Consider the following 27,610-nt stretch of genomic DNA (forward strand, 5'->3'; position numbering starts at 1 on the left):
TGATTTTCAGCCTGGTGACCAAACTAACAAAACAAAAAGGGAACAAATTAAACAGAAAACATGAAAAAGTTCTTGCTTTTAAGAAAACTTTTGCTGTTTTGGTGGAATCTGTTTCAACAAAGCTGCCATAATATTGATCCTTATCTTAAAAGCGTTGTACAGCTTTGTACATTAAAAATGTACTATTTGGACAACTTGATTATCCATACAAAGAAGTTGTAGACTATCAAAAGTAGACTCATCAATAATGATTCATTTTCTGGGGTTTTTGTTGGTTTTCTGTCAACACTGAGACCACATACATTGCATGAGGTGAGGAATCAGGCCACGTCATCCACTTTGTCAACTTGTAGTTTATCTGTGTAGTGTAGAATTTCAGATAGTGTGAAAATGGGAAGATATTCTTTTTTAATGAAAGGTTATTTCTACAGCTACAACCATCTGAAGTATCTTCTGAACATGCTGTATCAGCTATAAATGAGGTTTTATGTTGGCAACAGTGGAAAATACTTGAGGTATGTTACAGTTTAAAGCAGGGGGTGTCCAGCTCTGGTTCTCAAGGACCACAATCCTACAAGTTTTTTTTTAAGAATCCCTGCTCCTATACATCTGACTCTAAATAATTAGGTATTGTGCGGAACTTTGTAGGCTGGAATTATTTCATTTGAGTCAGGTGTGTTAGACCAGCGATTTTGAGACAACCTGCAGGACTGTGACCCTCGAGGACTGACTTTGGACACCTCTGATTTAAAAAGTGATCTCTTCAAGAAAGCAACATTCAAGTTTTGTGTTTTTTTTTTTTTTTTACATAACGCAAAAGTTTTGAAAACAAAATCTGATAGTCTTTTGATCGTAAACGTTGAGGCTAAGATAAGGGATAAGAGGATGTAAAAACAAATAAATTATGACATTGAACCACCTGAATTTACATAATCCTGATATTAGGTTGTACCACCTTTAGTCTTTTATCTACTGTCAAGGACATAAACTTAGCCTGAACTCCCTGATGAAGCATAGTGCTATCAAACTGATCAATGCTAATCTCTGAACAGATAAGTTGATCTTTTCTGTCTTGTAGCTCTGCTTATAGCAAGCAAAATGTCGAAACAGCTAACAACTTTGCTGGTTAATTGGCATTAAAGCATCCTCTTTTATGACCTGAGGCACAGGATTTGCAAAAGACTTTCCAACGTCATGACCACTCATAATATACTTGTTTACTTAACAAGAAGCTTGAGGCAGAGAGAAAAAACAGCAAGAAAAAGGAGTTTAAAAGTGATATAATTTTATAAATGTGAGAATATGCATGATAAAACTACAGAGTTCTATGGAGGTTTATATAAGATTTGTTCTGCAGAGTGACAACACAAAATCAAAACATTTACTTTTTGATCATTTGTTTGCCTTGTCAGAAAATATGACTAAAGTTTTCTCTCTGTTATTATTACTAAGAACATACAACTTATTTATGATGTTATCCTCTACTAATTATAACAGTGTGGGGGACTGTGATCCCTGACAGTCCAAATCCCAAAAGTTTCAGATGCATGTTTACCTACCCCAGCACACATTATTTAAATTAATAATTCACCATGCAATAAATTTGACTCAGCTGTGTTGGACTGGGGAAAAATCTAAAACCCTTGACCCTTGAAGACCAGGGTTCCCCATCAATTATTTATATTAAAGCAGAAGTCCACCATTACATAATTTGGTGTGTTTATTTAGTGTATTATTTAGCTTATTTATTTGGATGTCAACATTTTATTTTCATTAAACAATGATTTGATCTCAGCTCAAAAAATCCCAAAATTTGCAACACTAGAAGTCCCAAAATAGTTTTCTTGTTGACAGATGGCACAGTAAGCTAGTATTTTTCATGCATCTCCAGGTTACTTCCCTTAAATATGAATAAGTTCTCATTAAAAGTCAGGTGTTAGAGCAGGGAGATGGACAAACTCTGATTTAAAAAAAAAAAAAAAAAAAAAAACCCACAGTGGCATAGAAATTGGTGTTAAATAATAATTTCATGGATTGTTTGAGTTTTAGAAATAATAGGTTTATTAATATGAAAATATGAAAAATCAAGATTTGAACAAATTAAATTGAGGAGATCTCTACAGAGGAGATGGCAAGAAAGGGATGACAGATTTCATATCGCACAAAACGGAGTGACAGCCTGCTGGAAAGTGTGTTAGTTTAGATTTAAAATGACTTTCTGTCAAGTATGTTGAATTCTGTGTAAATCTCATTATCTTGTTTTTGCTTGTGAAGCTTTTTTTTTTTTTTTTTAATTTTTGGATCAAGCTTGTGAGGTTAGCCTACCACTTGGGAAGAATGTCTTTTTTCTAGGGGTTGATGATAAGGCTGTGATGTATTGATGGCTGGGTAGACAGCATGGCCTAGTTTGATCAACATCAGACTGGTCTGCAATTCTCCATAAATGACTGGCTCTGTCCACTCAGTGGGGAGTTTAGCAGCTGAGTTGGTCAGTCACTGACCAATAGAAGATTTTATTATATGTATATTTTTTTTAAAAAAGTAATTGGGTTAAACAGCAGATCACATCTTGTTATATGAATCCTCTCACTTGTAAGACTGACTATACAAACACCTCCCTTAAAAAGGCTGCTTACAGGAAATTTAAAAACAAAATAAGACTGCAGAGCTAATGCTTTGAGGAAAGGTCACTTTCTGTCATGACTAAAAAAGACTGTTATCAAAACCGATGAAACCAAATAGACTTTATTTAAGAAAAAAACAAGAAAAAAATCTTGTTCTTACCAGCTGGCACTACTTGTCAAAAACGTTTGATTAATACATTTTCATAAAGTATTATTTTAAGAAATATGAAAACTAAATAAATAAATAAACGAAAGAATAAACGTGACTATTCTCTCCAGCCAATTGGTGGTCTGTATTCTGGTATGACGTTAACTTTCTGCCGCTTGTCGTTGGTCAAAATAAAGCAGTACGATCAAGCTACTGAAGATGGGCAAGTGTAATGGAATTCAAAATAAAAGCACTGGATTTTTTTTTTAAACGAATAAGTGCGGACAATTCAGGTTTTTGCACAAGTTTTACGACATAAACCAATTAATTCATTACAAGCAGGGATATAAAATTTCAAATAGGGTGATGATGATGTTTTGTTTCAAAAGTGCGCAATTTTATTTAAAATCTAAAGTAGATTTACTCTGAAAGTAACAAACAGAAGTTGTCTTTGTCAAACATGCTAACTACACAATTGTATTGACTTCCGGCGTCTGTGTGCTGAATGTAACGACCACAACATCAGGATAAACGAACGTTTTTCTAGCTGGAGTAAGTATAAAAAGATCCCACGACTCAAAATATTATTTTACTCGTTCAAAACATATTTATTAGAAGTAACAAGGTGCGACATTTATAAGTTACTTCACTGTTTGATGTACTGAGCTTCGTACTGCTTCTTAATGTTTTGGTGACTGACAAGGTTTATGTTTGACCCGGGCATCCATATGTAATTTTTTACATTTTCTTTACATATATATATATATATATATATATATATATATATATATATATATATATATATATATATATATATATATATATATATATATATCAACAACAAAAAAAAAAAACTGATTTTATTTTATTTGTAACGAAATTATAGCTTGTTTGTTTATTTTTCCGACCTGATGATGCATTGAGGTTAACCTTGTGGTTTCATTATTGATAAACCGGATCCCAAATTGGTTAAAAAAAACAGACAAACAAACAAACAAACAAACAAAAAACCTATCCAAACTAGCAAACCCAAAACAGAAGAAAGTTAGCTTTTAGTGAACAGTAAAGCAGCTTATACTTGTATTATTCAAATACAGTTAGCAAAATAATCTGATGTGACACACACCCTGATGGATAGGTCAAGACTGCTCACTATTGGAATTACTCTAAAATACTCCTATACAGCCTAAGTCATCCAAGCTTTGCTTCTACATATGTCTATAAACAGAAACAGTCTCTAAGGATTGCATTCTTTACTACAGGTTGTGTTGACCTGCTGGTTGCCAAAATGGGACGCATTTTCTTGGATCACATTGGTGGAAGCCGCCTCTTTTCTTGTGCCAACTGTGACACCATCCTGACCAACCGTACTGAACTCATCTCAACACGCTTCACAGGAGCCACTGGCAGAGCTTTCCTCTTCAACAAGGTACCTGCAAACCACTACTCACTTTATGTTCACTAACTATGGAGCGTAGCAGAGTTGGTTTCTTTGTGGAATTTGACTGGGACATTGCTAATGCACTGTAGTTTATACATTCCATTTATGCAATGGTGTTTTGACCCACATTAGATTTTTGAGCATGTGTCAAAATCTAAATCTGTTTCTCAAAGCTTTTCAAACCTCAATATTCACGTTTTAATCTTTGCATTAAATAATTGATCAGAAGAGTATATGTGGGTCACTTCTTTTTTAACCAAATTTAGTAACAGAGTAACAGTGTCACTTTGTGCTCAGATGGCTTAAGTGTTTTATCTATATTTGGTTCACATCTATTAGTCTTAGGATAACCAGTCCACTGTCAGGAGAAAATGTTGTAACAGTGACAAATGTGCTTTTGCTGCACTCCAGGTTGTGAATCTGCAGCACAGTGAGGTGCAAGACAGAGTCATGCTGACAGGAAGACACATGGTGCGAGACGTAAGCTGCAAGAACTGCAACAGTAAGCTGGGTTGGATGTACGAGTTCGCCACTGAGGAAAGTCAGCGCTACAAGGAGGGTCGAGTCATCCTGGAGAGAGCGCTGGTGAGGGAGAGCGAAGGCTTCGAACATGCTCCCTCTGACAGTTCCTGAGTTCACTAATGTTTATGCAACAATGATTAAGTCATACGTTTTGCCTCAGGCAGCAGTGCACATGCTTGCAGTGTTCCTTTTGTAAGTAGGGCTACACCACAATAATATCTCTGTTTGGGTCTTTGTAGGAGTTCAAACAAAAGGGTGAATGGTGTTGCTTTTCTACCCATTTAAAATGACCTACAGTTTCAGCAGGCGCTCGACAGGCTGTGGTATATGTGCAGTAGGATGTTGACTGCTACTCTCAGATGAGACTATTCTTTTATGCAGTCATCACTGAACTTCGCAAACAGTGTTAAGAAAACGGGGACAACAGAGACCCCTGATGGTGTCTGATTTAGTTCACTCATACATATTTGCTTGAAGAATATGTAACTAAGCATTATGCAACAAAGCACCTTTTTTCTGAAAGATACATTACTGGGAATCTGGAAATAATCTATTTAAAAACATATCAATGCAAGGAGTGATAAAAGAATACAAGAAGACTGTTCAGAAATATATATACATAAATAATGTGCGTGTTCTATAAACTAAGCATTATTTTGGACTATTAAGAGTTCATACATTTTATTTTTTACTGTTAGAAAATGGAGAAAACTATTTAACATGTCAATGAAATTTAGTTAATTTCATTGATATGCAGTGCACTCATGTTGTACACATAACTTGTCTTTAAGATTATTTTGTACATTAAATAAAACTTGAAATTGAAATCTTTGTTGGGTTATAAAAAAGTTTAAAAACAGTATTTTTCTGCTCACGGCATAAATACATTGCCATCAGTACATTTAATAGCTTCAATTCCCTTTTTATTTGTGTCTTGTGTTTGCATAAATAAACTTGGATATTACATCTGTCTGAATCTGTGTTTATTAAAAACTGAGGTTAGCTGTTTACATGTGGTGAAGCTGTGCTTTTTTCAAGCTATTGCTTTCTTGGAAAAACACACCTTAAGTATAATAATGATAATTATACAAATTTGTGGTTTGACTTGAAATCCTGTTAAAAAGTGTTTAGTCAAACTTGTCCGGCTTGGCATGTTTGGGCAAGAGCGACCTCCGCTGACCCAATAATGAGCGAAGTCCTCTCGCGTCTGTTTTCTGTCTGTTCTTGGATACTTCCTCAGAATAAAATAGAATCGATTGAATTGAATAAAGATTTTGTCATTTAGGGTGAAAAATATACATTCATTACCAAGGCCGGATTATCCAATGGGAAATATGGGCACAGACCCAGGGGCCCACTCCAACTTGGGGCCCATGTAGGCCAAACACCAGCAGTTTGGACATGAAACAAAATGTACATAAAAGCCAGACAGTTACACCACTACCAACAGTGTATTACTATTGGTACCACTGGCTGAGAGATGTTAGAAATGTCATTTCACAGTGTATCATTCACCATTTTCACAATGTTGCGGTGGGGAAGGGGGTCCCTGGTAAACTTTCGGCCCAGAGGCCTGTGCACTTTTAATCCGGCCCTGTTCATTACATAAAAATATTTTGACACATACTTGGACTGGGCGGTTTTTCCAACGACGGGAGACCCCGGCATTAAACTCGAACGTACCCTTTCCTGCGCTGTATCCTGGGAAATGAAGGGCTCCTCATATTCGACTTGTTTGGTGTAATACAGTAAGCTGAACAGCCTTCTTCCATCTGGATCGGCGATTTGGTATTTATGGCATGTGACCGGGGCAGATTAATTGACTTCCTTGCCACTCGTACGGATACAAAGCAGATCAATTATGGCCGGCGGTGAGTTACTTTTGTATTTTAATTTTTCAAATGCTAGTGCTAGCTAACATAGAGGCTGGGGAGACACTAACTAGTAAAGAAGAAATACAACCCGATAAAAGGACTTGTATCATTTTCTGCAATGTTCCTCTAACTTTACACTCTGTTAATTATGTACGACTGATACAACAACGAAATCCTAACTGGAAAAAGAGACGAACATTTTGATGCAATGATTGACGGCTACGTTTCTTTCCACTTTTTCTTCCCAGAAAACGTGAGTGTTGTCTTCAAACTTTACTGTCTGACAGTAATGACACTGGTGGCAGCTACATACACGGTGGCATTACGGTACACAAGGACCATTTCCTCAGGAGATCTGTACTTTTCCACCACTGCGGTGTGCATCACTGAGGTCATTAAATTAATCCTGAGTCTGGGAATGCTGACGAAGTAAGTGTGGAATTTCATGCACTGTTATATTTCTGTATGCTGATTATTGACTATTGATTCAACAAGACGTCATTTCAAAGGCAAAGGGAAGAGTAATGTAAGCTATGCCTGCAGCTGATGCTTGTTGGATTTATTTTCAGTTTATTTAATCTTTAATTACATTATTACCATGGTGATACCCCAAAAATGTAAATTGCAGCCATTTATTTTCAGTATCTGGAGTACTGATGATGGTGATACAGAGAAATGGTGAAAAGCTTTGACAGGCATTTAGTTTGGATCTGGTGTCACATAATTTTGATTTGCCACTGATCTTGGTTGTTTAGTTAAAATATGTACCTTTTTAAAAACCATCATATATTTGCTCTCAGTATCACCTCTTACATTATTACTGGGATGAGCACAGAGGGATGTGTTGATTTAAATTGTTTCATGATATATGTATTCTTTGTTGTTGCATTTGACTTAGTTTTTTTCTGGTTTTCTTCCTTCTTTGATTAAAACTTGATAAACTGATATATTTTGAGTGTGCCTATAAGGTTAGAAATATGTGATGCTGTATAACAAAAAAACTAAACAAAATAGGCGTTGTATGACATCCACTGACTGCTCTAATTTCATTCTTGGCCTATAGTTTATTTGAATGCTACTTTCATAGCCCATTTTCTATACATATTAATCTTTCAGATGTAGATCATAAGGAAACAAAAGTTGCAGTTAAAATGTGATAATTATAACTTACACACAAAATACCAAAACACTGAAAAACATTCCAAAAGCAATGAAAAGAGCTTGATGGAGTTGAAAGAAAAACATTTTCTATGCTATTGGTATATCTTAAAATATTTTTCTATCAAAGCTTAAAAATGGACAGCAACTGGTTCATACACTGGAAGCATATTGTCACTTAATCTTTATAAAACACATTTAAAATAAAACTGAACATTAAAAACTGTGATCAATAATCTTTGAGTGGGATTAATGTTCACGTTGCTGCTCTCTTTATATTCAGTGTGTTTTCTTCTCTTTAAAAAGAGAAACAGGAAGCCTCATCAGACTCAAGAACACCATCGAGGAACACATATTCTTCAGTCCTAAAGAGCTGCTGAAGCTGAGCGTGCCTTCAATAGTGTATGCAGTGCAGAACAATATGGCCTTTGTTGCCCTGAGCAACCTTGATGCCGCAGTTTATCAGGTGAGATGGAAATTCTGTTTTTTTCCTGATGTTCACATGCGTTTCAAATCCAAAACTGAGTCTCTAATTTTTACTTTTAAGATAATTTGTTTTTGCAGTCATATTCCTAGTGGGTATTGAGATGAAATAGAACAGAAAATTTAGTTAATTTTAGCCAAAAATACAAATGTGTGCATTTTCTTTAATTTAAAAAAAAAAAAAAAAAAAAAAAAAAAAGCTAAATAATAAGAAAAATGAAAAGACATTTCAAAATATGGCACAGTCCTGGTGCAGAGGAGGATGTGCTTCATTTTCTCTGCTATGTAAACACATCATGCTGAACCCTGTGGGAAATGAGACAGTTATACATAGTTTAACATAGTAAAGATAATTTCTATAAAGCAGTCACTCTTTGTAGCTTTAAAAATGAGAGATTACAGCTTTGGATTTTGGAATAAATTTGTGAAACATTTCAGTAATATCTTCAATGTGTTTTCAGTATCAGCTTGAGCAGCACCCAAACAGAACTGGTAAATCCAGTTGTTTTTCGGCTCGCTGTGCGTTTTGTCATACAGGTGACGTATCAGCTGAAGATCCCCTGCACTGCTTTGTGCACAGTCCTTATGCTGAACCGCTCTCTCAGCCGGCTGCAGTGGTTCTCCGTTTTCATGCTCTGTGGTGGCGTTACACTCGTCCAATGGAAGCCTGTAGAGGCCACCAAAGTTCAGGTGGGGAGTCAGTCGAGATATTTCTAACTTGTCTTTTACCATCTGCTGTATTTAGCAAATGTCCGGAAACTCAATTTCTTTGTTTTCCACAGATTGAGCAGAATCCCTTAATTGGGTTTATTGCCATTGCTGTTGCTGTCCTCTGCTCTGGATTTGCAGGTAAAATTAGTGCTGGATTCTGCAACAGAGACTTTTGGTGGTTTGTTAAACTGTTTCACAAATGATTTATTTCTCTTTTTTTTTTTTTTTTTTTTTTTTTAAATTAAAAGGTGTGTATTTTGAGAAGGTCTTGAAGAGCTCAGATACATCTCTGTGGGTAAGAAACATCCAGATGTATCTGTCGGGCATCGTGGTCACCCTGATTGGTGTTTACTTGAACGATGGAGATAAGGTTCTGGAGAAAGGTTTCTTCTTTGGTTATACATCCTGGGTGTGCTTTGTAGTCTGTAAGTATGACTAAAGCTGAGGATTTTACTTTCGTTCCCCTACATTTCACTATTTGCTGACTCTTCTCTCTCTGTGCTTTCAGTTCTGGCCAGTGTTGGTGGTCTTTACACGTCAGTGGTGGTGAAGTACACAGACAACATCATGAAGGGCTTCTCTGCTGCAGCTGCGATTGTTCTCTCAACAATTGCATCAGTCTTATTGTTCGGACTGCAAATAAGTAAGTGTGTCTCTGAAATCTCCAGTATTACTTTCAAAACGTGCAGTTTTGCTCACCAGGTCATCACATATTGTGGTATAATACTGAATCAATGGATGGCAAGTTTTTTGGGTTTTTTAGAGCAAATTTAAACTAAGTGCTTTAAAAAAAAAGCAACAGAACAAAGTGCACTGAGTAGATCACTCACATCCACTACTTTTAATGAAATCTTGCTGCCTAGAGGACCTGGATGGTTTGATACAATCCTTAAATCTTTCACCATTTTAATTTAAAATGACATAAAAATGACAGACGTCCCAAACTTATTAGAACAAAAATAATGCTGAAGTGCCGCCTGCTTAGCAGGGCTGTGATGATATGCTTTTGTCCTGATTTGATTTGGATTTTTTTGAGTGCCAATTCAATTTAAATTGTGATTGTCATGATTCTTCCATTTTGCTGATTTTTGTAGACTAAAAAAAAAAAAAAAAAAATGTACAAAACTTTTGTGCTGATCATTTTTCTTGATTTCAGTTAGGAAAAAAATTAGTTGCCAGACCATCATTCTGCTGCATAACGCCCTAGATAACAAGTTAAAAGATCAATTAAAAACAATAAAAATGACCAATTTTAATGGATTATTTGTATTTATTTGAAAAAATAGATTTGATAAAAAAAAAATCAATCTTAAAATTGTGAAGCAAAAAATCCCGATATTTTTTTCAATAAGGCTTCCCACCCCTACTGCCTAGCTTTAAGTCTTTACTCACCTTAATGCTCCATTTAAAGCATGTTGGTCTTACAGTACAGTGTTAAGTCCACACGAATGGGCGCTCTGTGAACTGAGAATGACTTGTTAAATCATTCATGGTTCTCTTCCTCAACACAAGTGATGCACTTGCAAGAACATCAGTCAATAAGTCCTAATAATTTCCGATATGTTTTGAAGAAGGGGTTAGTGGGGCATAGTGGTTAGCACTGTGGCCTCACAGCAAGGTCGCTGGTTCGATCCTCAGCTAGGGCGAGGCACTTCATCGGACGAAGCAGTTTGGATAATGGATGGATGTTTTAAAGAATATAAATAATGATACTTCACGTGATTCTTCATGTTTATGACAGACGGTGCAGTTTTGTATTAATGGGCCTGTGACCTGTGAATAACTTCATTCGCATATGGACAGCATATGGTGTCTACTTGAAGAAACATTGGAGTTTCCTAAACATTTTAGATATAAAAGATGTTGCAGAATATCAAATAAAAGTATCTTGTATTTAAATAAACTTTTTTTTTGGGGGGGGGGGGGGTGTAACGGTCGGGAAAATGTTCTTTGTAATTATAAGGAAATGATCTGTGAAATTGTTTACATGTTCTTTTGCAGAGGTTAATACATATTAGTACCCATGCTGATAAGCAGCAGTTCTTTTGGAAATCTCGTTTTGAATTTAAAAATAATTACACGTTCTTTCCTCTTTCTGCAGCGGCAACATTTGCCTCCGGTGCGATCCTCGTGTGCGTTTCCATTTACCTGTACGGACTTCCAAAGCAGGACACGTCCAAAGTGACCCGGCAAGTCAAAGACACAGACTCAGAATCCAGACAGAAACTGGTGACTGTGTGAATCCCAAACTCACAGCAGGAGATTCTCCAATGCAGGGGAACAAAGTCTGCTTAGGGGTACTTTATATCTGGGGAGCTACAGGAGAACATGCCCTGGAGGGCATTAAAGAGCCACTTCATAGATAACCACGGTTAGGTGGGCTCTATGTGCAGTTTATGGCAGAAATGAGTTTCTGTTCTGCTTTAACATAGATCTCCTCCTTATACTCACATGGGAATGATGACTGTACTATGACTTTCCAGTGCAATTGTTTAGAACTTCAAGTTATTTTTAATGTTTTGGTGCCAGATTTAAGCCATCTTTCCATCACCAGACATTTTGAAAGTTGCCCTTTGACGTTAACTGCTGTTAAGGTTTGTACATCTAATGCAGTCAGTAAAGTCATGAATACATCTGGTGTTGAATCGTAATGTAACTTGATTTTACTGTATTGAAAGACACATAATGTATCTTCTTCATATAATGAATGGTTTTCATTATCTTCCAGTATTTAATTTACTCTCGTGTGTCCGATGTCTAAAATCCAAATCATATTTTGGTAATTCTGTGCTTATGGGAGACCAAACCTGACAGATCGGTGCATGTTTGATTATGCTTGTCTCACCAGCGTCTTGTCTTTTGTATCACTTCAGTGTTTATCTGAAAGCTATTTTGAAGCTTTTATTAAATCTGAACCACTTGAGCCATCAACAAAAGAGCAGTAAGAGCGTTGTTTCTAGAAGACAGCCATTTAATTTAACCAAGTTGACGTTAACAAAGGGATGATTTCATTAAAAAAAAGAGACTCTGTGTGTACAATATAATTTCACTACAACATGGGTATAGTATGGTACCTTCCTACAACAACAACAAAAAAGCTAGTTTCACATTTTATTAACCGGAGTGATGCCCAGGATTCTCATGCCATTGGCCAGGACTGAGCAGGCACTGCTGAACAGTTTTAATCTTGCCTGTTGATGGTAAGCAAATAATTAAAAAAAAAAAAAAATTTATTTGAGTGCTTCCAGATAAGAACATAAATGTGTTCAGAAAAGTTTTTGGGTCTTTACCTGTGCAATGTCCATCGGGCTTCCTTTCACCGGCAGCTCTCTGTGTGCTGAAGCGACCAAGTGGCTGCAAGGCGCCAGAAACAGACATTTACTAACTTTAACTTTAAACCTGAGCAGCGCACAAAGCCCTTGCCAATCCTTACCACAGCTTCAGTAAAAAGTTCACAAGGTGTTTTGGTTGCAGATCCTGAGCCGACTGATACAACACCTCATCATAACTACAAACAAGGAAGATTTGGTCAAGCAAGAGCAATTATAGATATAAAACTAGGAGAGATGTTTTTGTTGGGGAGGGGGAAAAGTCTGCTTACCGAAGGAGGTGCTGCAAGATGGTGACACTTATCTGCTCCTGCAGAAGAGATGGATCAAACGTTGCTGTCGCCGCCACTTCTTCATTCCTGTGCATTAAACTGCAGCAACACCATGATGGTTAACTGTGAACGGTCTGTGTTACAAGTCTTTCTGGTTTCTTTATCTGAAAGGCCGTTTTCCAGAAATGCCATGAAGGCAGGTTGATAAAACTGAATATAATTCTAAATGTTACGAGGAGACAGAATATAGAAAGCACACAGACCTGCAGAGTCTAGCATGTGTGTACTGAAGGAAGACACCCGTGTCGCCCTGAGCCTGCAACATCCGGTCCCAGTCAAACTTGTAATCTGACTGCAAGGGACCTTTAAAGTCCTGAAATGTGATTGGAGAGAAGAGAAACATCACTTTCCACCAGTTATGAACAAAAATAAAGGGATTTAACTACTTTAAATGATTCATTCACATCCATTAGTTGTGACAACCGACCTGGACTATTAGTGCACTGATTCCTACTTTTTCCGCCGTGTCCTCTGGGTTTTCCAGTTCCTTCGTGGCTGTGGAATAAAGCAACACCTGGTGTCACTTTTTCTCCTCATATACAGTTATGGCCACATATCTCATTTTCTTTGTGCCATGACTTTCATTTTTCCAACATGATGAATGGATAATGTTAGTGACACTACTCTATTCTTCTATCTGGAACCACATTAACCACAGTGGTTTAAATGGAATTTATAATGCATGCCTCAAAATATTCCTACTTACATTTAGATAGTTATCTGCCACATTCACAAGTAGCTGAATAATCCATGTTCAGTATACATATCTTCACTGGATTTGTTAGCAACAAATACTAAAATGAACATGTTAAATCATTTACCAATAAGAAATTGCTGCTAATGAACCAAACAAGACTCGCTAAACAACACAACCTTTGCTGTGTAAGGGAGACAATGATATGAATAATTCTTGCTCACTTAAAAAAATGCATCGCTGTGAGATGCTCACTGATCACGTTTCAGAGTTATTACGATTCATTTATGTTCATGCTTAGCAGCTTCAGCCAGCCACAATAGTTGTTCTTTAGGTGCCTGTTTGTCTTTCATCATGCAAATGCTCTGGAAATGCACATAGAAATGTTGCACAGTGTCCTTATCTGTTTCTAAATAACAAAGAGTTTTACTGTTTGTCTGCCTCATGTTGTGGAGCATCCTCGCCCGAGCTTCGTCCAGGACATCCTCCAGAAAAACCACATCACCAGTCCTCGTCTTCATGCCCTGAACCAGACCGAAGGACACATGCCGACACCTAAAAGCAGTCGTCATATACCCTTATACAAGTACAAATAGTAACCTGAAATATTTCCCCCACCAACATTTCTCTCACATGTGATTTATGTCTAGTGAAGTATTTAAGTGTTTCAACATAAAACAGCAGATTAGGACAATAAAAATGTTAAAAAAAAACAAAACAAAAACACTAAATTCAGTTAAATCCACTACAATACAAAGTAAAACGCAACAGCCACGGAAGGAAGTTTCTTTCTCATAAAACCTCTCAGGTTTTAAAGTAGTTACCTGAATGTTTTGGTTACCTGTCAGCCCAAGAATGTCCCATAGCAAGCAGGATCTGGAACAACTGGTTGAAGTGATGCTCTTGACTTTTGTCAGTCTAAACAAAGAAAAACAAGTATAGATTAACCAAACAGATGGGCGATAAGTAGAAGCCCGAGTGGGAGAGCTGAAACATCGGATAAACTTCCACAGTTAACAGCAAGTCATTCAAGAAGAAAAACAGGTGTGAATTAATCTGTGTAGATGCGGCTCGATCATTTCACATCAAACGTGGCAGTATGGGAGTATTTCTAAGGGGAACAAGCGCACTTCCCCAGTAATAAAGTGTAAATTTTCCCTAAAACAAATGTAGGAGGAAAAGGGCAGCAACTCCAGTCATGTTAAAATAATAAACTGCTGATTAATGTATCAGCTTTATGCTTTCATTACAGCTTCATAAATATATAGAAGCTAACATTTTCAGAAATCTGTCTGTGTTTGCTTTAAAATAACAAATTATTAATTCAGGTTATTAAACAATAAAAAATGTTGATAAAGCCACACATTCAATATTTTATTTTCAAACACCCACTTAATCCAAATCAGAGTTGGTAGTGTGAATGAATAACAGATAATACTGTATAGACTATGCCATTTAATAAGACAAAAACTGGGATACCAAAGATAAAATAAAACTATTAACTTTCATTATCTTGTCGTTATGAGTCTGATGCAACTAATTACTGACTTTATTAATGTACTTACCACATAAATCATTTCATCAAAGTGGTAATTTTCTTTCCGGCTAATAGCCGCAGCAATGTCTCTGAGACAGAAAATGGGAAAATAAATGTCTTTGCTGTAATGAGACGCAGTGTTTATCAAAAGCAACATTTCCAAAATGGACAGGATAAAATCCTAATGGCACCACAAAAACGCTGATCCTGTAGGCCCCAGCTGACCATTTGGTGCAGAGTGTAATCCCTGCCAATACTGACCTGGTGATGTAGAGAGTTGTACCATCACTCCGGAGTAATGTACAGACGCTGCTCATGTCTCCGTCAGGAGAGAGATCAACCACACCGGTCCCCTTACTGTACACACAAAACAAACAACAAAGACAGTCAATGTACAATGACGCCTGGCTTTTGGGTTACTTTGCATCAATTTATATAGTACAAAACAAAACAAAAAAGTACCAGAGGCTATAATCAATATAAATATATATATTTGCAATGTATACAATCCAGAGACTGCTTATAACCAAACACCTACCAAAGCAAATACACAAATGTCTTAACGTGCAATACTACAATTGGCCACTAGGTGTATTCAAAGCATCAGATTATTTATCTGTTGTCCTTCTGAAAAAATTATTCCTAAAGTTAAAATATGTGAATATTTTACTTAAATAAAATACATCATGATTTCTTGTTATATTTATGCATTTTTGGCTCTGGAAAGCCTCTGATAACAGCACTCACTAACTGAATTAAAAATTGTGGTTTACAAACATCTGTCAAACACCAAGTTTACTTTTTGTTCAGATAATTCCAAAGCTTCACAAAATGTTTCTCCATCAAATTTTAGGTCATCTCCTTATTTAATATTTTTTGTTTTCTTGTTGCTGTTTTTCGTATATAAAATGCTTAAGTTGAACTGCATTTGACCAGTGCAGCAACAAATAGGCACAAACAGCGAGCTGAACAGAGTGGGGCATTTAGCAGCTAAATTCCCAAATGTTTCAGGTCTGGTGGAACTCAGTATTACATTAACTATTTAACTCTGATCAACTGCAATGCACAAACATTGCTCAAAAGGATGCAGCAATTGTTCTTCACCACATAATAAATCATGTATATTGCATGTTGCAAATTAAAGTAAAAATCTTTCACCTTTTAATTAGAACTAAACTTGCTGTATGTTAGTGCTCTTAATCTAGCCTATTTATTGCAACAACTACTTCTCCAAGGCTGTCACATACTGTGAGGTTTTCAACAGTCCTTGACTCTGCAGCTGCTGCACCACCTCCTGGGCTTGATCTTGATGAAACGACTCCCCGCTGTAAATGTCAAAGTGGACCCCCAGCCGCTGGAGAAATTTGAGAAAAATCTCAGTCAAGCTTCACAGCAAGTTAAAGCTGAGTAGGTAATCTTGCTCACTTTTTTTTTTTTTTTTTTACTCTGGGTGAAGTGGCTCCTCATCCTGATAGTAGTCTGTACATTTTGTAATCACAAACAATAAGAAATATAGTTAGACCGCGCAGCTTACTGTAAATCTGTAAAAACTCTGACCAATCAAAATGTTCAGGCCGAATTGAAGTTGTTCATTTTTTATATTTCATGAGCTTCTTCATGGCAGAGAGAATGCAGGAAGGATTTCCCCGACCAGGCTCGGTTTATTTGCCGCCTCCTGCTAAACAGCTGAGAAAGAGAAAATCGTTGGTGGAAAAAGCTGCAAACTAGAAAAGCACTCAGAGAGCGCAAATCTCCGCGACGGCCTTTAAAAATTCCTGGATCCAAACGGTGATCCGGATCACCTCCACAATTAAATCAGTTCTTCCTTTTCACATTTCCAACTATTCCTGAAAATTTAATTAAAATCCATCCATAACTTTTTGAGTTATCTTGAACACAAACAGATACATGCTGGTAAAAACATAACCTCCTTGGCAGCGGTAAGAAAAAAAGCCTTGGATCACGGAAGAAGCAAAACCAAAGGGGGAGGAGCCAAAACAGGGCGCCACTTCACATCTTGCTAGCTCCCCAACATTACCTACCCCAGCTTTAATGTCATGATGCCACATTTTTTATGTCTCACAGAAATTTCAGACTTCTGAAAGGCCAAACCTTGTAAACATCCCGATACTCCTTCACTGTGATCTCTCTGAACTGTTGCCATAACGACACAGCATGGCTCTCATGCTGCTCCAGCTGTTTAAAGAAGTTTCTTGCTGCCTGCTTTATATTTTCATTATGCTCTGCTTCCTTGTTGACTTGAACATAAACCTACAAGGTAAAAACACAAAATGCACTCAGACCATGGCACCATTAAACTACTAAATGCATTCATTTGGCTAAATGAATGATCACCTCAAACAAATGCTGTAAGGGATTTTCTTTTAATTTCTCTTCACATCCAAACTGACTGAACCCAGCTCCAAGCAAACCTGAAGTCAAACAAAGATTAATTCTTTTGTTGATTAAAGTCACACATAAGGAAAACCTATGTAAAAAACTGTATCATAGTCTACTCACCAAACTGCATGCCCCAGTCTCCGAGGTAGTTCATTCGAATAACATTGTTTCCAAGAGACTGTTTCAGGTTAGCAATGAAGTTGCCTAAAAGGGAAATGTGCAAAATGTAAGTTAGTTGATGACCCAAGCCACACGAACATTAATCTATAAATGTGTCATGGCATTTGTTTGTCAAACTCACCAATAATAGTAGAACGCAAATGTCCAGCATGGAACTTTTTGGCAATATTTGGAGAACTGAAACACGTAAATATATAAACTGTCTTCATGTATCTTCAAAGGGGTGGTATAATATCAAAGAAAAGGACACAAAACCTAGCCCACCTATACTCCACCAATGTTGCTCCTTTCTTAAGAGTATTAAAAAGTTCACTATTTAACCCGAACTTGTCATCACCTCTTTTTCCAAATGGCTCCAACAATTTCTGGAACAGACAAAACAAAATTGTGATGTGAAGTGATGAGTGATTTATTTGAACACGGTAAAGTAAAAAAAACATTGGAACAATACAGTCATAACAGATAACATGCTGAAAATGAGCAGAGAGATTTAATGCCTCCCCTGACATGATCAGTCAGTCAGTGCAGACACAGTCTAAACTTTTTCCCATTGCTGTGGGCTGAGTGGGACCATTCACAGACCTCGGCAAGAAGTCTGCGATTAACTTTAAAGCTGATCACTCCGCGTCCAGCAGAGATGTCTTCCACCACGCTGTCCTGTTTCAACTGAAAGACACAGTGCGGATTAGAAGTTAGGAACTGCACTTTGACATTTTTTAAGCCATGTGAACACTTAAAATTTCAGCAACACTGAACAACAACATGGGGCTGCACAGTGGCGCAGTGGTTAGCACTGTGGCCTCACAGCAAGAAGGTCGCTGGTTCAATCCTTGGCTGGTTTGGTCAGTGGCCTTTCTGTGTGGAGTTTGCATGTTCTCCCCGTGTATGCGTGGGTTCTCTCCGGGTACTCCGGCTTCCTCCCACCATCCAAAGACATGCATGATAGGTTAATTGGTCACTCTAAAGTGCCCCTAGGAGTGAGTGTGGTTGTTTGTCTCTCTGTGTGGCCTCTCTGTGTGCGCGATGGACTGGCGAGCTGTCCAGGGTGTACCCTGCCTGTCGCCCAAAGCCGGCTGGGATAGGCTCCAGCTTCCCCGCGACCCTGAATTGGAATAAGCGGTTCGGAAAATGAATGAACAACAACATAACAATTCAGATTTACATTTAAATCTGAATTATGTTGTTGTTCAGTGTTGCTGAAAGTTTTTGTCTTCACATGGCTTATTTTATTAAATTTTATTTAAATTTTAAGCAACACTTAAAGGAGAACAGTAACCAAGTATTTATCTAAATTTTCTGTAGATTTCAAGCTTTCTCAAATATGTAATGCTTTGTGTTTTGTTGAAATGTGAACTTTTTACTGCATTTGTGTCTTTTGGTTTAGCACTTTGAGGTAGTTTTGCATTTTCTCTTGGGAATGTTTTTACACCTGTGTGTCTGTAATAGTTCTGAATCACAAAGTAGTATGAATCTCAGTGGTTCTTTAACCCTTTCACAGTTGCATTCATCCAGTTATTGCATCATATTTATTGATATTTTTAACACCTGGCAGAAAAAAAATGGTGCCTAACTGGGGAGTGGATGGTGGGCCAGAAAATGATTGCTTTTCTAACTGGAAATGTCAGCAGGTATTCAAAAAGACACTGTCATTTGAAGCAAGAAAGACATTTCCCAAACTACAAATGAAATATATATATGGCAAAAAACATGCATATCATATTTGCATATTACAAATGAAGATAAATAATGAAAGAAATGTGCTAAATCTGTTGTTGGAACCGGTTTATACAATTAATCTGACCTGAGAGGCCAGGGTATCCGTCTGGAGCTGAATGTCTCCACTTGATGGCAAAATCCCGTTGATTCTTAATGTGCTGAGCGACAGCTTAAAGTCAGCAGTCTGTCTGAAGGACACAAGTTAAGATATTTTCTGAGACTCTGATATTGGAGAGTACAAACATCTGCTTGTTTATGTGAAACAAAAACGGACTTAACTGTTTCTTCAAAACGGGAATTGCTGTCAGAGCTGGCAGAAACACATCATCAGATTGCTGCAGCTTTCGTCCGAGCTAAACAATAGGAAATACAAGGGGAAAAGAAGAAAAGCAAACAGCATGTTTTACATGTGTTGCATTGTCAGTTCATGTTTCCAGCAACAAGCCATGTTAGCACTAGCGCTGTGGTTTCTGACTGGAAACACTTTCACGTTTCTTACCTTCGCTGCAATTTTTCTTCTGAAGAAACTAGCCATGTTTCCTACAGGTATAAATACAATATGCACAAATTAATGGAAAACAAGCCAAATCTCTTCACGACCCATTCACATTGACAGCTGTTGTACGTTCACGTTAGTACCGCTTCCTGTCCCTTTGTCCAATCACGGGCTTCAGACTTCTGTACGTCATCAGCGTAAAAAGGTTTGCTCGATTTTTACCTCCGCTCCTCTTAAAAGTTTTTCACCTCGTCTCTAAATTAAACGATATCGCTAAAATGTTTTTTTCAGACTTGGGTTTATAGACTGTATGCTCCGACTACAAAAAGAGAAAAAAAAAAGTGGGCACTTAAAAAGACCCCAGACATCCACAAAGGCTTTTTCTTTTTGCCAGCGCCTGTGGGCTTTTTTTTTTTTTTATCTAGAAGTTTTGAGAGGTACAGTGTTCCCTCTTCACAGTAAACAATCCCTAAAATAAAAAAAAAAAAAACTGGATGCAGGCAGTGATCTTCTAGGTAATTGTTCCTCATGACATTTCCAAGTTATCCCGAAATTTTAATTTAAAAAACTAAACAAAAAAAAATAAAAACCTCAACTTCAGTAAAATTGCAAACGCAGTAAAACCAACTTTCATTTTGTTACCTGCGCCATGGCAGAAGTAATCAAACAAACAATCTTAACATTTAAATATGAATTGTTATTGTATAAAGTTATAATTTTCTTATTTTAAAAAAAGAAAAAAAACACTACAAACATAAATTTATAAGTAAAGACTTTATTCGTTTGCTTTATTTGAATCAAAACCCCTTTAAAACGTACAGCAAACCAATGCAATTATTAAACAAAATAACATTTTTGGTAAAGTTAACTAAAGTCAAGCCACAAAGGAAAAAAAAACCAAAACAAAACAAGATGGTGTTTACAAATGTACAAATGTAAAAGAAATAATCACTGGTAGTTTATACAATGTTGAAAAAGATCCAAAACTCTTCCAGAAGTCGTCTGACAGCTGCCTTCATCCACTCAATTTTCATCCCTTTGTCAAAACATACCTTTCCAAAAAATGCACAACTAACATCCTCTGTGAAATTACTAAATAGGACACATTTTAAAAAATTAAAACAAAAGGCCAAGTGTGTGGTGGCAGTCAGCCTTTTGTGAAGGCATCAGAATAAAGCCAAATAAATATTGACACGGCAGTTAAGAGGCCACTGGTATCCTCAGAGACTCATCTGATATTATGGCAGCAGGACGCCCTCCAAACCCTGGGAGCAACAGCAAATGTTGATGCCACTAGTTGACGCCAGAGGCAGCGAGTCCACATAGAGGTGACATGGCACAGCTGGGAGAAAAGTTCAGACACACGGAGTCCCCAGAGTAGCTTGCAGCAAATTGTATACACCCCCTCCCCTCCCCAAAAAATAAATCACACAGCAGCACTCAGGAAACATCTGTGAAGGGACACAATGGATAAATATCTTTAATACATTTCATAAAAATTGTATGATAGCAAAAATGGGTCAACTGTTTTAATACATTTCTTCTGTTCTTATTTAGATCACTCCCATTATATTGTAAAACCCTCATACTGATACCAATAACTAAAACACATGTTATACTAACATCATTCAAGGTAGATTTCTAACTTTTCTAGAACCTTCTACATATCAAACCACCTTTTTTTTTTTTTTTTTTTTTTATTATTACAGTTTTATATAATAAATAGGGAATGCATTTTCCTACTTAGTCCAGTGCCAAAATGAAAACAGATAACATCTGGGCTCATTCATTGGCTATTATGCTCTATATTACATATAATTAACTTTTAGGGTGCATTCACATCAGGTTAGTCTGCTAGACTCGGTCCGATTAGGGACTCGGCTCGGTTGTAGGGGGGTGTATCCATTCAGATCTAGACTGCGTTCATGCTGGACTTTGGTCAAACGCGCCAAGGCTTTACAATAATATATCTCCATTCCCACCAAATGTGGTGCTGTACGAGTATTCAGCAAAATAGACGACAAGACCCACGTGAAGAAGAAAACTCTGTTGCGAGTTAAACATAGAGCATGAAACTAAAGCTCTTTTGGGTGTTTTATCTTGTCTTATGCAAGTATAATGCAGAAATACACTGCAACAATGCAACAATAGACGCAGTGTGAACAACAGACAAGGCAGAGGGCTCTTAACGCAATCGCTATGTATTTACCCACAATGCAATGCTACGTCAAATGCAGGAAGCGACTTCTTTTTGGAGTTCGCGTCCTGTACTTGGTTCACTTGAAACGCACCGAAACGACCTGCGTTTGTAGGCGGACTAAGTCTGCTTCTTTGGTCCGAATCAGAATTCGTTTGACACATTCACAGCTCCCCAAAAGACGCGGACTTTCTGAGCAGATGGACTCGGATTCCATTAAAAAAGGCTGATGTGAACGCACTCTTAAGTGTGTTTCTGTACTTTTCTACTGAGGTACTGCCTGTTTTTTAGCAGTTCTTCTTTACATTGTTGTGTTTGGGATGTGACCTTTAGACAGAGATAAGGCACTAAATGACTGCAAATGTGATCGTTGTGAAAGCACAATAAGTCAGTCTACCTCTCAACTCTGTAATAATTGTTGCTACAAAACATACTCCAAAACTACAACAGAATGGGGACTTGTTCATAAAATCTGATGATGCAGTAACGTCCTACATTGTTGTGTATGAGTATGGACACGGTTGATGTTACTGCAGTAAAATGACAAGTAAATGCCTTTGTATATCTATCATTTATTTTAATTCCCTGAAAACTTTAGCACCTTCCACAAATTTAATATCACATTTCAGTAACTGTCCTTATCAACAGAGTGTAGTCACAGATAGGAAAGAGGAAGTCATGTTTGGAGATAGAACTGCCATCTTCAGATGAGCACTTGTTATTTGTTAGTGGACATGAATGTAGAGCAGCCAGTCTCTACAATATTCTTTGTATTACACAGTAAGCAGATTAAAATAATGTAAGCGTTGTAATGTGAAAAAAAAAAAGTTCCATGAACAATTTGCATGTCATTTATTATGAACTATTGGATTAAAAATAGTTGGCCAATAGTCATTTTTATTCAAATGCATGTAATTGTCAAATCTTACGTAAATTATATACAAATCAAAAATCAACATACATGCTTTTAACAAATGTCTTTGTTCCTTTTGTTCTTACTTTTTTTTTGGTTTTTCATTTAATCCTTTTATTAACTTTGTTTATTGAGTTTCCCTTTGGGGATTAATAAAGTATTATTCATTTCATTTCAATTTTCCAGTTTAAAGTCTGTGTCAAATTCTAACCAGGGAGTCAAATCTAGAGACCCTAAAGGGCAACAAGTCTGACGATTACAGTGTAATAATACTTACAACTAGCAGGCTGCTCTCCAAACCTTCGCATCATTTGGTCATGTGTGAACTTGACAAACGCATCGTATTGCTCTGAAAAGGGGAAAAAAAAAAAAACAGAATTAAATTTATACTAGGGCATGAAGATTAGATAACACGGCAATTCATCTGTCATCCCATCTAATAAATTATCTGCTTAAAGAAACCAAAATACAAAGAGTAATAAATATATACATTTACTATCATATTAATATCAGTACAACAGAAGACAATTAGCTTTTTACTAAATATCAGTAAGAATCTGCCTGTTTTTCCTTATTTGGTTTCTGTTATGGTTATCTAACAAACATAACCCCTGACAACATCTGTGTTTAGATTTTGTTGCACTTTCATCTAATAAGGTTGAGTTTACATACACAGCTAGCTTTGACACGCAGTGCAAGATGAGGAAAACACATGGATGTTTGTGGTAATAAGTTTAGCTCTGTCAACATTTTTTCTAGTTTTTTTTGTGTTTAACAAAAATATAAGCTGTTCTAAGAATAAATGTATCAACAAACCTATGAGTAAACTAGGTTCTTGCTAAAATGCCACTGCAATGAACGTCTGCTCTGACAGAAAACACAGCAAGACATATTCTTGCTTTTCTGTTTGAACAGCTTCAAACTTGAGGCACATTTAATCCTTTTTCATCCCCTAGCAGCTTGTTATTTCCTTCGGTTTCCTCCATTCCACAATTAAATCAAGCAAATCTAACATGTAAGCAGTGTGACAACAACGTTCTGTGATGCATAATGGACACTGATCCGAATATATTTATGTGGATAAAAGCACTAAAGCAAATAATTTCCATAAAGGATTGTTATTGAATAGAGCTATTCAACAACTTGCAAAACCTTTCAGGCATATTTCTGAAATCTAAAATCAGATTTCTTACCAGCAAGCTTTGTTGTCAGTATCTCGTCATACTCCTCACGGATTTTGTCCTCTCGCTCCTTCAGTAGTCTCTCACAGATCATCCCAACCTGTCGCAGGGAAAATAACGGTTGTTCTTTCCTGCTGGGAGATGAGGCACCTGAGGATGTACCTGTTTGGAGGAATGAAGTAGATTCAAACACAACATACTCAAATAGTGGGACCACAACAACTAAGTCAATCTCATGGACATTTTTTCATTTTATTTACAACTTCTTGACATTAATGTTTAAAATATAGAATAAACATGATTCTCATAGACCGAGTGGTACTTTTAAATTATTGAAGGATGCTGGTTTAACACGTTAAAATGTAATATGGACACAAGTTGCTTTTGTTTTCACTCTATATTTTATCGTCTTAAATATATCTATAGAATCCTTTAGAGGTTTTTCATGACCCAGAATGAAGAATTTCATTCAAGACTCGATATGCTCACACGGAGTACTTTTTTTTTTTTAATGAGGGAGAAAAAAAACTAATGACAACAAGGAGGATGGTGAAAGGATTTCCATTTACTTGTCCTGTGTGCTGGCTAGAGCAGGGGAATTTCCAATGGATACTTTCATTAGGAAGGCACTTATTAAAATTGGTCAGGAGAGTACCAAGAATGTTTCCAAGGATGAAAAGCACACCATTAGTCATGACAAATTAGTACATTTACCAAAAGGAAATTACGAACAAGAAGCCACTGTCATAAGGCATAGGCATTTGATTTCATCATCAGGCTTGTAAACCCTCAACGTGATCTACCATTAAGCACAGTTCATCCAAACAAGGAACAAGTTTCAAGTCTAATCTGTAACTGTAAGCAAAATAAAACATTTAAGCATTACGGAAGTGGTTTATTTTACATCTGAATACAACTTGCAATATGTAGCTACCTGGTAGGGGAGATGCAGCCTGAATGTTGTGCAGATCCAGAGGACAGCAGCCATCTGCCTGCTGAAAAACACTGTCCAGATGCCGACGTTTCTGCAGACGCTTGTACTCTTGTTTTATATTATGTAGAATTTGCTCTGAAACAAATAAAACATTTCTCCATGTATGAAATGGCATCATCAACCAAAACTACTGTGTAGAGATAAACCAGTCATCTGCATTTATTTATTTTAACTTGTTTATGTTGCATAGTTGATGAATCCAAATATGATTGTGCACAAAATTATACATAAAAGGTGTCATTGTTGACCCAAATTAAAACCTCACAAAAACATCTGGCTAACACATTACGTGTGCACGTGTTTGTGACTTGGTAGAGTTGTAAACAAGTTTTTTGACAGCCAATAAAACCATGAACTTTACTTCCAAACAACATTTGGAGTTTTGTTCAACCTGAATTCCAAGAAAATGTGTTAGAAATACTAACAGAGTCTAGTCGACAGTATAAAAAATGGTCAGAGTTTTAATGTGGGAGTAACACTCGTGTCCTACCTGTTGTGAGTCTGGACGACACTTCTCCAAAAGGTGAGGGCTCCATACGCAGATATTTCTGCGGCGAAGAAACCGGGGACATGACGGGCGCACACCTCCTTCTTTTTGGGGAAGCCTGGCTCATTAGCGGATCAAAGTCCAGAGTCCTTTTCAGAGTAGCCCCACAAGCCATTGCGCTTTAATGTCTCCGAAATGTGTTAAACAATTAGCCCAAAAATTCCTTGATATCAAGGGAATTTGCTTGCCTGGGCCCCAGTGCTGCTATTGCTAACTAGCGTTAGCTAGCTTGAACGGCGGCAGCTATTCTGGACTTGTGAAGATTATGCACTTTTTTCGTCTCTCACTCTCTTCTACCGGGAAATATTATCAAATTTCAGTAATCTACAGTATGATTCAGTAATTTAGATGAAATAGCTAAGTATAAACTTAGAATATAATCAGATGAGTGTTGATTTTTACCGAATAAGTCCGGCACTACTACTGCATCGGCATCGGCTGACTTCCTTTTATTCTTTTACATTGACTTACTTTTGAGCATGCGCAAGGAATCCGTTTCCTTCTGGTACTTGTAGTTTTAAACCAGAACTTGTTCGTCAGTTTTCAATGTTCATGGACTACATTTCCCAAATGCTAAAATAAGTCCCATTTTAAATTTTGATTTGTTTTCTTACAAATCCCCCAAACCCACGTCAAAACTTTTACTTTCACTTCATGATTTTTAATAAAACCGAAAAATATTTTGTATCAATACACACAAAAAGTTATTTCTTCAGAAACAAAAAGGAGAACTGCTTTTTGAATAAGATACTACAACACTACTAACTTCTTGCTGATAATAAGATGAAAAAAAAAAACCTACTACGAACACAACTACTACGAATGCTACTGCTAATACTGCTGCTGCTACTATTTTTAATACTACTACTACTACTACTACTACTACTACTAACAATAATAATAATGATGATGATAATGAGGACTTCACCAAGTTGATGACTTGCATTGTATAATTTTTTTTTTCTTTTATTTATTTATTTTTGTATTCATATCAAATGTGGCCACAAATAAGAACAAATCAAGTTAAAAAAAAAAAAAAAAAAAAAGTTGTCTTATTATGGGATTGTTTTGACAATGTAGCGCTCACTGCTACATGTTCCTAAATTCAGGCATTTCTAATTGAGAAAAAGAAGTAGTGATGCTAAACCCTGTGAATTTAAGTTGATGGAGTGAAAATGTAGTCAGGTCTTTGAAATAATCGTCTAATATTCTGTTCATTGTTTAAAAATTTTAACGGGAAAGTTAATTTAACTGAATCAAATTAATATAAAAATGGGGATTAAGATTATATTGAAACTTATATCTAAATATGAATTGTTCCATACTTGATAGTCACTCAAGAATAGTCACTCAAGAACTCAAGAAGAACATAAACCATATGTTTTTCAGAACATATGAACATATGTTTTTCAGAACATATGGCTTACCAGTTTTATTCTTGGTAGGAAGTTCGTATAATGCACCCACACCCAGAGATTTGAGACATTTCCAATCCATGGTAACAACTTCCTCAAACTTTACACACATTATGTAATAACACTACTTTAACTCTCTCTCTCTCTCTCTCTCTCTCTCTCTATTTGCATTTATCAAATTTTCAATTAAAATTTTATTTGTTCATTGAAATGATATTTTCAAGCATAATTGCAATGAATAGATGTTAAACTCACCTTTTAGGTTTTGTTCGTTTGTTTATGTGTTTGTTCATGAAGCACATTTGGAGATAAGTGGGCAGACTCATGTTGGTATCTGTAAGAACATATATTGCAACTTGTCTGTCACTGTAAGCCTAGTAACAAATAAAAAAGAACAAAGAAAATGCTATTGTCAGACAATGCTGTTGCATATTTTTTCTTGCAGTTTTATACTTTTTGTGTCAAAGAGTAAACATCATACATATTATCTGAAGAGAAATACCCCTCTTTGAAAGAAATTCAGCCATTCTTGTCAATATTGGATCTTCCACAAGGGGACAGTAAAGCATCACTGATGACCCCGTCTTGCCATCAGCAATGCCTTTCACTGTGGGCTTGGCTTTCTCTGCCTCTTTTCAGTCAATGATCATTGACAAGAGGATGCTAAATGTGTCGGACTTCATGTTTCCCATCATCAATCAAACAACTGCAGGCAAAA

General features: G+C 36.6%; 4 protein-coding genes across 4 annotated transcripts; 2 read left to right on the plus strand and 2 right to left on the minus strand.

Annotated features, from left to right (window-relative positions):
* The first annotated feature begins 3,258 nt into the window (after positions 1-3,258).
* Positions 3,259-5,649, plus strand: LOC306767299 (protein yippee-like 5). The gene is made up of 3 exons (XM_079255232.1): positions 3,259-3,324; positions 4,035-4,201; positions 4,625-5,649. The coding sequence occupies exons 2-3, from the start codon at positions 4,061-4,063 to the stop codon at positions 4,844-4,846; spliced, it is 363 nt and encodes a 120-aa protein (XP_079111358.1). The 5' UTR covers positions 3,259-3,324; positions 4,035-4,060; the 3' UTR covers positions 4,847-5,649.
* Positions 5,650-6,450: 801 nt separating this feature from the next.
* Positions 6,451-11,956, plus strand: slc35a1 (solute carrier family 35 member A1). The gene is made up of 8 exons (XM_079255563.1): positions 6,451-6,606; positions 6,858-7,038; positions 8,074-8,233; positions 8,788-8,940; positions 9,033-9,099; positions 9,210-9,386; positions 9,470-9,604; positions 11,063-11,956. Exons 1-8 carry the CDS (start codon positions 6,597-6,599, stop codon positions 11,200-11,202), a joined length of 1,023 nt encoding a protein of 340 aa, XP_079111689.1. The 5' UTR covers positions 6,451-6,596; the 3' UTR covers positions 11,203-11,956.
* Positions 11,955-19,788, minus strand: rars2 (arginyl-tRNA synthetase 2, mitochondrial). Its single transcript, XM_079255562.1, has 20 exons — positions 19,649-19,788; positions 19,429-19,502; positions 19,235-19,337; positions 18,016-18,099; positions 17,698-17,798; positions 17,555-17,610; positions 17,374-17,457; positions 17,209-17,285; positions 16,966-17,124; positions 16,101-16,207; positions 15,115-15,210; positions 14,882-14,942; positions 14,158-14,234; positions 13,747-13,871; positions 13,050-13,117; positions 12,826-12,935; positions 12,563-12,661; positions 12,395-12,469; positions 12,252-12,315; positions 11,955-12,152 (listed from the first exon to the last, which is right to left on the minus strand). Exons 1-20 carry the CDS (start codon positions 19,682-19,684, stop codon positions 12,066-12,068), a joined length of 1,743 nt encoding a protein of 580 aa, XP_079111688.1. The 5' UTR covers positions 19,685-19,788; the 3' UTR covers positions 11,955-12,065.
* Positions 19,789-20,410: 622 nt separating this feature from the next.
* Positions 20,411-25,920, minus strand: akirin2 (akirin 2). Its single transcript, XM_079255917.1, has 5 exons — positions 25,421-25,920; positions 24,871-25,005; positions 23,949-24,098; positions 23,033-23,104; positions 20,411-21,096 (listed from the first exon to the last, which is right to left on the minus strand). Exons 1-5 carry the CDS (start codon positions 25,590-25,592, stop codon positions 21,086-21,088), a joined length of 540 nt encoding a protein of 179 aa, XP_079112043.1. The 5' UTR covers positions 25,593-25,920; the 3' UTR covers positions 20,411-21,085.
* Positions 25,921-27,610: the final 1,690 nt, after the last annotated feature.

This window comes from Telmatherina bonti, assembly GCF_933228915.1.
Source record: "Telmatherina bonti genome assembly, chromosome: 16".
Classification (NCBI taxonomy): Eukaryota; Metazoa; Chordata; class Actinopteri; order Atheriniformes; family Telmatherinidae; genus Telmatherina; species Telmatherina bonti.

Excerpts from the sequence above, each read along its gene's own strand:
- LOC306767299 (XM_079255232.1), top strand. The coding sequence starts at position 4,061 with ATGGGACGCATTTTCTTGGATCACATTGGTGGAAGCCGCCTCTTTTCT. Across the intron at positions 4,202-4,624 it reads GAGCTTTCCTCTTCAACAAG|GTTGTGAATCTGCAGCACAG; the intron begins GTACCTGCAAAC and ends GCTGCACTCCAG.
- slc35a1 (XM_079255563.1), top strand. Across the intron at positions 7,039-8,073 it reads AGTCTGGGAATGCTGACGAA|AGAAACAGGAAGCCTCATCA; the intron begins GTAAGTGTGGAA and ends CTCTTTAAAAAG. Across the intron at positions 8,234-8,787 it reads TTGATGCCGCAGTTTATCAG|GTGACGTATCAGCTGAAGAT; the intron begins GTGAGATGGAAA and ends TTTGTCATACAG.
- rars2 (XM_079255562.1), bottom strand. The coding sequence starts at position 19,684 with ATGGCTAGTTTCTTCAGAAGAAAAATTGCAGCGAAG. Across the intron at positions 17,125-17,208 it reads CCTTACAGCATTTGTTTGAG|GTTTATGTTCAAGTCAACAA; the intron begins GTGATCATTCAT and ends TTTACCTTGTAG. Across the intron at positions 12,316-12,394 it reads AACTTTTTACTGAAGCTGTG|CCACTTGGTCGCTTCAGCAC; the intron begins GTAAGGATTGGC and ends GGCGCCTTGCAG.
- akirin2 (XM_079255917.1), bottom strand. The coding sequence starts at position 25,592 with ATGGCTTGTGGGGCTACTCTGAAAAGGACTCTGGACTTTGATCCGCTA. Across the intron at positions 24,099-24,870 it reads GGCTGCATCTCCCCTACCAG|GTACATCCTCAGGTGCCTCA; the intron begins GTAGCTACATAT and ends TCCTCCAAACAG. Across the intron at positions 23,105-23,948 it reads ACTGACAACAAAGCTTGCTG|AGCAATACGATGCGTTTGTC; the intron begins GTAAGAAATCTG and ends TCCCCTTTTCAG.